The 8,511-nt window shown below is 34.8% G+C and overlaps 2 protein-coding genes across 2 annotated transcripts; one reads left to right on the top strand and one right to left on the bottom strand.

The window, feature by feature from the left end:
* Positions 1 to 395: 395 nt before the first annotated feature.
* On the top strand, positions 396 to 2,712 carry LOC123671966 (protein extra-macrochaetae). Its single transcript, XM_045605887.1, has 2 exons — positions 396 to 918; positions 2,265 to 2,712. Exons 1-2 carry the CDS (start codon positions 538 to 540, stop codon positions 2,307 to 2,309), a joined length of 426 nt encoding a protein of 141 aa, XP_045461843.1. The 5' UTR covers positions 396 to 537; the 3' UTR covers positions 2,310 to 2,712.
* Positions 2,713 to 2,862: 150 nt separating this feature from the next.
* Positions 2,863 to 5,018, bottom strand: LOC123671965 (tigger transposable element-derived protein 4-like). The gene is made up of 2 exons (XM_045605886.1): positions 4,255 to 5,018; positions 2,863 to 4,194 (listed from the first exon to the last, which is right to left on the bottom strand). The coding sequence occupies exons 1-2, from the start codon at positions 4,647 to 4,649 to the stop codon at positions 2,973 to 2,975; spliced, it is 1,617 nt and encodes a 538-aa protein (XP_045461842.1). The 5' UTR covers positions 4,650 to 5,018; the 3' UTR covers positions 2,863 to 2,972.
* Between the last annotated feature and the right edge of the window lie 3,493 nt (positions 5,019 to 8,511).

The following is an 8,511-nucleotide window of genomic DNA, read 5'->3' as shown; positions in this document are numbered from 1 at the left end:
AAAAAGTCAAAATGTCAGACGATAAATATGAATTTAGGAATCAACTAACAATAATACATGATGAAATCATTGTTAAAAGAATAAATCCCGTGGCAACAATTCTTCGAACTACAACTATACACAGACTTTGTGACATACGTAACCCCCAAGGTTGCGAATAAAATGTAAAAACAAAGACGCCACAACTTCAATTAATTATAGTTTCTGAAATCTGTGCAATACTACGACGATTCATAAATCCATTCCATTCATCACTGTCGACAGTTTATAAAGACCGTAAAGAGGCTCAGAGGCGCCTGCGACGATTGGCAGTAAAAATTGCCTCACATTTCTCTGGGCGCCTGCAGTTTACCTAGGCTCACGCAATTCACCACATCGCTCGACACGCCCTTACGTCAAGAAGAAGTGTATCATTGGGCGAGTCTCCCCCCCTCCTAGGTATATAAGCCGGCGCGAGTCGTCTAGCCGTCATTTGAACTCACGCTTCTGAGTTGTTTCTGTGTTGTTCCGTGTTGTGCGACAATCTATCTGATCATCATGAAGGCTATAGTTAGTGCATTGTGCAACGAAAATAGTGCCACCAATGGAGTTAGTTCCGGTAAAGTGTCGAAAGCAAGGAAAGATGTGGAAAACGAGGAGATTCAAATGTATTTGAGCAAACTGAAGGATCTAGTTCCATTCATGCCCAAAAACAGGAAACTTTCTAAATTGGAAGTGATTCAGTACGTTATCGATTACATATGCGATTTGCAAAGTGCGCTGGAAACCCACCCTGCTGTCAACGCTTTTGACGCCACGGCGGCTCTAAGTCAGAAAAAATCACAGGCTGCAGCAAGTCCAAGGCAACCTCTAGGTGTTAGATCCAGTCCAAACACGATACTTGGACCTTGCGAGGCCTCTATTCTCACAAATATCACGGTAAGTTCAATTTCTAAATTGGAAAATATTGTTTACTAAGGAAAGTTACCAAAGTCGTACTTGAAATTGTTAGTGTTCGATTATTTTTTCTTAAACTACGTGCTAAATTGTTCAATATGAATTTGTTAATGTTCAAGAGCAAATTGCTGTTTCGACATTTTCATCACATATAACCTTCTTCATAGTTTTTGATTTATAAATATTCAAATCGATTCAAAAGTTTGCATTCTCAATATTCAATTAGTTTCCAACCTTCGTTCAACTCGTTAACATTCATGTGAGTTGGGAAAGGTTGTTTCACACAATTATAATATCCTGTTGATAAGGAACTGTTGAAAATACATTGTCTATTAGATTATTTCCCAAGTTTTTCGTGTAATTGTGAGAAGGTAGAATCTATAACAGCGTAGAATATCGGGAAAAGTTTTTTCCCACATTCAATTGAGGTATTGTTCGTTTTAAATAGTGCAGGTGTGATTTTCTATTGTTCCCCCAAGCTTATCGCTATTAGGGGCTGGAACAATACGAATATTTTATGTAAGCTTTGATTCTTGACCTATGATGTGGAGTCTTGCCACCAGGATGTTCCTATCTAGGTAGAACATTATCAGAATTGACACCTGGGCTCATATGGCACATTAACGGTTCACTGCAGATGTACACTCGACGTTATGAACCACGTGCAATACCAGATGGTCGATTTGATTGTCACTGACACACATGGTCCATTGATCCGAGTTTTTGTCGTACTTAATCTAATAATACTCACTTTGTGTATTCATCCCACCCAACAAATATTCTCCCCGAGTTATTTCCTTATCAAAAAGCCAAGTGTTTGGCACTTTGACGACACATGTTCTATTAGGGTAATTATTACTGGAGGTCAGCTGTTTCAAACAAATAACACATGTGTTTGCTTCTCTTTCTGGGGGTTCTAAATTAATTTATTGGTCCCCTTATTACCCTCATGACAGATTTTCAACAGTTTAACTGTCTGTCTGGATCAGACCATACTTCGTCATCCTATGACTAAGTGGTTAAGTTTAGGTATTTTGTGCATTCAATATAACCAACACCTGTGTTTACTCATTAAATTTTCCTCGTCGTCATTACTTACTAATATTAGCAATACAAACAGCTCTTTGAATCATAAACTATTCACGGTTTACAGATAGTGCAGGTAATACAAAGTAACGATAAGAAATCGCTTCGTTTGATTTTATGACTCCTAGACAAAAAGTTAATTGCAACTTGATTTCAGACTTCATCGAAAAATTATTCTTGTTTAATTTTCTGTTTTTGTTCTGTTGAATTTTTAAACTGATGTTTTTTTCTTCTTGTTACAGAGTCCTGAGAAAATGTCCTCACAAGAGCGATCTGTGTCTTGTTGATTGGGCCGTTGTTGAGCGAATATGGACATCTCGTCTGCGAAGATGCGTTGACTGATACTTTATTTATGAGTTAGTGTGGGGTTGTCTGTGGGTATAAATGAGAGAGCACTTCATCGTGGATGTACCTGTTATGTTGCAATTGTTATGTAGAGATTTTGTTGTTGTTTTTGTATATACGATAGGCGGGTTTAGTACAATTTCTATCGATCCAAATGAAGGTTTTGAAATATTGGAATGATTTATACCTTATATTTGTTTGTGACTTTTCTATTCTGTGATTTTTTTAGAGTATAGTTGTACAAATTAAGATATTCTGGAGAAAGTATCCCTTTTATTTCATAAAATGGCCCGTGTCGAAGTAGATAATACTTCTGTGGTCGTTTTGTAAATTTTGTATATTTTTGTTTTAGAAAAACCCATGTAAATATTTATCTATAGAGCAACTAAATGTTGTTAAAATGATATACAGTCGAACCTCTATAACTCAAACTTGAAGGGAAAGCGAAAAAAGTTCGAGTTATGGAGAGTTCAACTTAGAGAAATATCCAACACATACTTTCCAAAAAAAATTTATTACCTCATAATAATAATATAACAAACTAAAATTCATTTCTGATAACTTGAATCATCCAAACTAGAATATGATCTTAAAACAATAACGAATTAAAAAAAATCAGTTATTAAAGTTTGCCTAAATGTTTTATTGTTTAGACGATAGGCTTCAAATTTCTTGCTTATTTCGAATATGAGAGTTAAATCGTCATCAGTTGCAGCCTCATTCATTGAAAACGCAAGCCGAATGGTTTCAATTGCTTTAGCAACTTCAGCGTCAGAAGGCTTTTGTCTTGCAGCTCCTACACTGTCATCTTCATCGTCATCTTCAGGTATGGTCTCTGAAAAATTTTCCAAGTCTTCTTGTTTATTGTTCACATATTCCAAGATCTCATCCTCTGAAGGATTTTCACTTGTTATAAGATCCACGTCCACATTTATATATTCCTCCAAAGAAACCTTATCATCAGCATTCAATACCTCCAAACATTTAAAAACAGACTCTTGGAGATCTAAAGCTACCTTTTGTTCACTGGTCATAATTTTTTTCAATTCTGATAGCGGCAGTTCGTCTTCATAGTCATAGAAGTTATGTGTCCCAAAACCAGCCTTTCTGAAGCAGTTTTGAATAGTCTCCTGGGTTAAATCTACTCTCCACACTGCCGCCGACGTATGAATGCAATCCAAGAGATCAATTTTGGGGATAGTGCCATTGGACTCAAATCCATCTAGTACTGTTTGTAAGATCCTGCGTTTATAATGAAATTTGAAACTTTTTATAATTCCCTGATCAAGAGGCTGTAATTTTGATGTCGTATTGGGTGGAAAAAAAATCAACTTTATTGCCTTCAATCGATGATCGATATTTGGATGAGCAGGGCAGTTGTCAATCAGTAATAGAACTCTACGATTTTGAAGTTGGAAATGTTTGTCTAGATTCAACAACCACTTTTCAAATATCTCACTCGTCATCCAGGCCTTTTTGTTACTGTAATAAGTAAGGGGTAAACATTTCACTCCTGCGAAACATCGTGGCTTTGCGCTTTTCCCTATTATTACAGGTTTCAATTTCTCACTGCCACTCATATTTGCTGCTAATAAAAGAGTCACCCTTTCCTTGGATAATTTGCCTCCGTAACATTTTTCATTTTTGAAAGTTAAGGTTTTATCTGGTAAGCATTTGAAGAACAACCCAGTCTCATCTGCGTTGAAAATATCGTCAGCTTCGTAAGGAGCTAAAATTGTAGGAAGAACATCTCGAATCCAGTTATCACACTCTTCTTGATTAACAGCAGCACTTTCCCCACACGCTTTTTTTTGCAATACACCATGTCTAAAACGGGAAAAATAAACATGTACTCATGTATCGAACAGAAACAATAAGAATCATTACCTTTTTTTGAATTTTTCAAGCCATCCCGAGCTAGCCTTGAAATTTTCATCTCCCAATTTTCTGGAAAAATCTAATGCCTTCTGTTGCAAAATGGGCCCTGAGATTGGCAAATTTGCTTTTCTTGAAGCTTCGAACCACTTGATCAATGCAGTGTTCACTTTCTTCTTAGGCTTATTTCGCTTCACTACACAAGGGTTATTCACTTCTGCACCAAACTTAGCTATTGTATCTTTGTTTTTTATTATAGTGCATAATGTACTTTTCGGAATATCATATTCTTGGCAAATGATTTTTCTGTTGACACGATTTTCCACTTTTTTTAAAATTTCTAACTTCTTTCCGATCGTTAAAGACTTCAGTTTACGCGGCTTCGACATCTCACCAACTCCAAACATATTTCATTCCAGAATCAGATTGGTGTTATTGTTATGATGTTTCATTCGCGGTATTTCACACTTGGTTGGGGGAATACCCTAAAATGTCGGTAACGCGAGCATCTCAGCCAGCTACGCTGACACCTTGTGGCAAGAAGCCAAAACTCCGATTTGATTGTTTTCGAATGTTCGACTTAAAGAGATCTTTACTCTGAACGGACGCATCATTGAGTTCGAGTTGAAGAGGTGTTCGAGTTATAGAAATTCGAGTTATAGAGGTCGAAATACAGGGAATTTTCGAGAATGTGAAGGGAACGCTCAGAGAGTACGAGTTGAAGAGGGGTTCGAGTTATAGAGGTTCGAGTTATAGAGGTTCGACTGTATTATGTGAAAAATTATATTTGATTTCAAATAGATGATTTTATAGCTAAAAGATTTCTTTTCAAACTACCCTGAATCAAAGGTTTCGCAACTCACTAGAGTTGAACCATTGATATAATAAACCACAATGAGGATTGAATCGGTGTAAGAGATTCAATTTTTTTTAAATACTGATATTGAGAACCTATGCGAAATGAATTAGATATATTCATTAACACTTTCATTTTATAATTTGTTTTCCAAGAAACTTTATTTCATTCTTCCGATAAGAAGATCCACATATCTGGAATGGTTTCATGATAACTCAGTAATATTTATTTTTGAAAAGATGATTTTGATTTCTGATGAACCAATGCGTTTTATTGGGATCGATACAATTCAGAATGCATAATAGAAATTTAAAACAACAAGCTTATCGGTAATTGAGGATAACAAACCAGAATAGTTTATTTCGAAAATTTGATAAAAATATCAATTACTATAGATTCCACTTTCTAGTCTGGATTTTTATCCAAGAATTTGAATGGATGGAAATCAACAAATAAACTGGGCAGATTTCAACTTCATAGTTATTATCTGATTCATCAAATTAAAATAATGTTACTAAAGAGAAGAATTAATTCATTAGAAATCTTGTATAACCCCAAGTCCACCCGCTGAGTTATGAAATTTAAACATTCTGCAAATCAAGTGGAACGATTTTAATGAATAAATTACTGGTATACGAAGACATGATAGAAACCGAAAGGTCATCGAAAAATAAAAAACTTAAAAATACAAATTTGTGAAACAAACAGTTTTAGGTATGATACTGCATACAGATTGATGGTTTCTTGAGAAAATAACGTTACAGTAAAAAACTTGTTCTTCTAAAAATTTAGCTTTCTATAATGAACAATCATTTATATTCCACAAAACATTTCTAATTTTACCTCATGATTTATTTTCTCTTCTTATCCTATCACACAATACTTTATACCTATATGAGGAAAATGAATATGAGAGTAGGTATCAAGCTGGGTGGTTTCAAATTGGAATTAGTCGAAAACTGAACAGAATTTCCAAAAATTCTATTCTAAGACTAGTGGAGCTAAAATTATTGGATACAAAGATTTTAGTTGTATACTTACCTACTACTCAATATTCATCAAATTAGAAACAATTTCCTATTCTGTTATGTTAGATAGGTATTGCATATAGGTATCTATATTCCAATAGAATTGCCTTCTGCAACGAGTATTAAACGATATTTTCTCTATTTCAGTCATGTTTTGTGAAATTTTGTCGAAATTCAATGAAAAAATCAGATTTTATATCCTATTGACATTTGTATTGTATCTTGGCAGTTGGTGTGACTATTACGAACATTGACAGATTACGGAATTTGGATATGAATCGTACGTTTCGAATTTCGAAATAAATCATAATGACGCATTAAATTCGTGAATTATGTCTGACGAAATCAATTCAACACCACCAGAATTTAAAAAAATTGCGAATAATGTTGCCAATCATTTCACTATATCCAAGTTTAATTATATTGACAATTATTGATGTTTGTTGAAATTTGATAGGATTGGAAGTCAGAATAGACAACCACAAAACGAAAAATATAACTGAAAACGATGCTGTAATGAGTTCATTACAGCACTGTTTTTAGAATTGTAAAGAACTCATTATAATACTGAAATAAAGAAAATATTTTGTATTGCTTAGGTAATTCTAGTTCCAATAGTTTTGGAGACTATCTCACGAGATCAAATAAAAACATCTCGCTTATTCAACTACAAAATCAATATCTTTCATTTTATTTAAATTGAATATCATCATGATATGAGTCGAAATTTTGCCGCTGAAACATCATGTTGATGTTGCCGCTATATTATGAGTCTCCAATTCAGTAGATATAGCTACTGCCTATTATAACGAATATCAGGTGAATAGCATTAATACACTATAAGTAAATTTTCCCATAAATTTCAAAAAAATATTTAGGGAGGTGAAATTAATTTTTCCATTAGCTAACGATTCCAAACATTTAATGATTTCACTCAAATCCGCGAGAACATATTTTATGACGTCTGCCTCTTCTGATGAGATGGATTAGTACTTGGCACTGATTAGGAATACCAGTAGTATCAAACAGCTCGAAACTCAACTGTTGTTTACCGATATTTTCCACAATTTACCTGAAACAGGTGTAGACTCGTTGATGTCCAATTGTCAGCAAGGGTTTAAAATTGAGACGTCGTTGAACAACCTTTTCACAGATCCGAGTAATTCGGATTCGGCCATTTACAAGCCAAAGTATTGTCATGACACCTGTTTAAGGCAAGTTTTCCACAAAATAAAGCTCATTATTTGTCACCTTTGAAATTGTTGTTGTGTGTACAGGTTCGCCTCAATTGTGTAGACAGAGTCTTCCGTTTATAATGCAGGTAAAGAATGACGCCATGAAATGGTTCGGCGCCGTTTTGACAGAAAACCTCCCGATGAGAATTCACAACAAGACAAAAGCACAGAAGTTTATGACTATGTTTTCATCTACCATTCTGCATGTTCCAGTCGGTATTCAATAAGTTTTTACAATTCGGTCTGTCTAGGACACCTGACTTTTTTTATTTAAATTAACGTGTCTCAACAACTAGGCCATTGACGCATGGTACAGTGTATCTACTAACGTGTGTAAAAATTTGATTTCTACAAAATCTGATAATACTGGGTGTCCCAAGTTATCGTAAAGGTATACCTACAGGCAATATCTAGCTTATTTGAGAAGATAATAAAAAATTGCTTTGCATAACATCAAAGTTCCTTCCCAATGATGTATGAAAAAGGTTCGTACACTTGACAGCCCTCTGGTAGCTACTCCTTACTTTCCATTTTCAAAAGTCACCCCCTGTATATTGTCAGTGGAAATTGCGTGTCATTCTATTTGGATTACAACGATTGCACATACTCAGTACTTTTTTATCAATAATAACAAAAACATTTACATTTTTTGAAGTATGAATGGCAACCAAAATACATATAATGCCATTCAAAAAAGGAGGAAAAATTTGGAGCAAGTTTTTGGTTTAAAAATACATCAGTTTTTTAAAACAAAAAATTCATCTACTTCTCATATGTGAAGTTTGTACAAACATGGGTGGAGGCCCCTAAAATTTGACGTACTAAGGATCAAAGATTTTCAGAACTATAGTTTCGCTTTACTTTAGCCACCCCAAAAAAAATCGGGCCCCCTCTTGGCCACCCCTGTTTTGAATGCTGGCGTCTCCACTTCAAATAAGCTAGATATCGCCTGTATATGATATAAAAAAACTTCAAAAGACCAAGCAATTGAAATCTGTGAATATAGTTTTTTTTGAGCACACGTTCTCCGACAATTTCGTCAAATTGTCTGAAAAAACTTCGAACTTCGAGCTGGAAATAGTCTCAAACGGTTCAAAGATTCGATTCACTGATGACAAATCCGTCATCCATTCGATTCTGTCCTGCCGTT

Source organism: Harmonia axyridis, chromosome 2 (assembly GCF_914767665.1).
Source record: "Harmonia axyridis chromosome 2, icHarAxyr1.1, whole genome shotgun sequence".
Taxonomy (NCBI): domain Eukaryota; kingdom Metazoa; phylum Arthropoda; class Insecta; order Coleoptera; family Coccinellidae; genus Harmonia; species Harmonia axyridis.
The sequence above is the reverse complement of the archived record's forward strand: the minus strand, read 5'-3'. Positions and strand labels throughout refer to the sequence as shown.

Bases quoted from the DNA above. Each gene is read 5' to 3' on its own strand.
- LOC123671966 (XM_045605887.1), top strand. From the start codon at position 538: ATGAAGGCTATAGTTAGTGCATTGTGCAACGAAAATAGTGCCACCAAT. The intron at 919-2,264 runs GTAAGTTCAATT...TTCTTGTTACAG, and splicing joins CTATTCTCACAAATATCACG to AGTCCTGAGAAAATGTCCTC.
- LOC123671965 (XM_045605886.1), bottom strand. From the start codon at position 4,649: ATGTTTGGAGTTGGTGAGATGTCGAAGCCGCGTAAACTGAAGTCTTTA. The intron at 4,195-4,254 runs GTAATGATTCTT...TTCCCGTTTTAG, and splicing joins CTTGAAAAATTCAAAAAAAG to ACATGGTGTATTGCAAAAAA.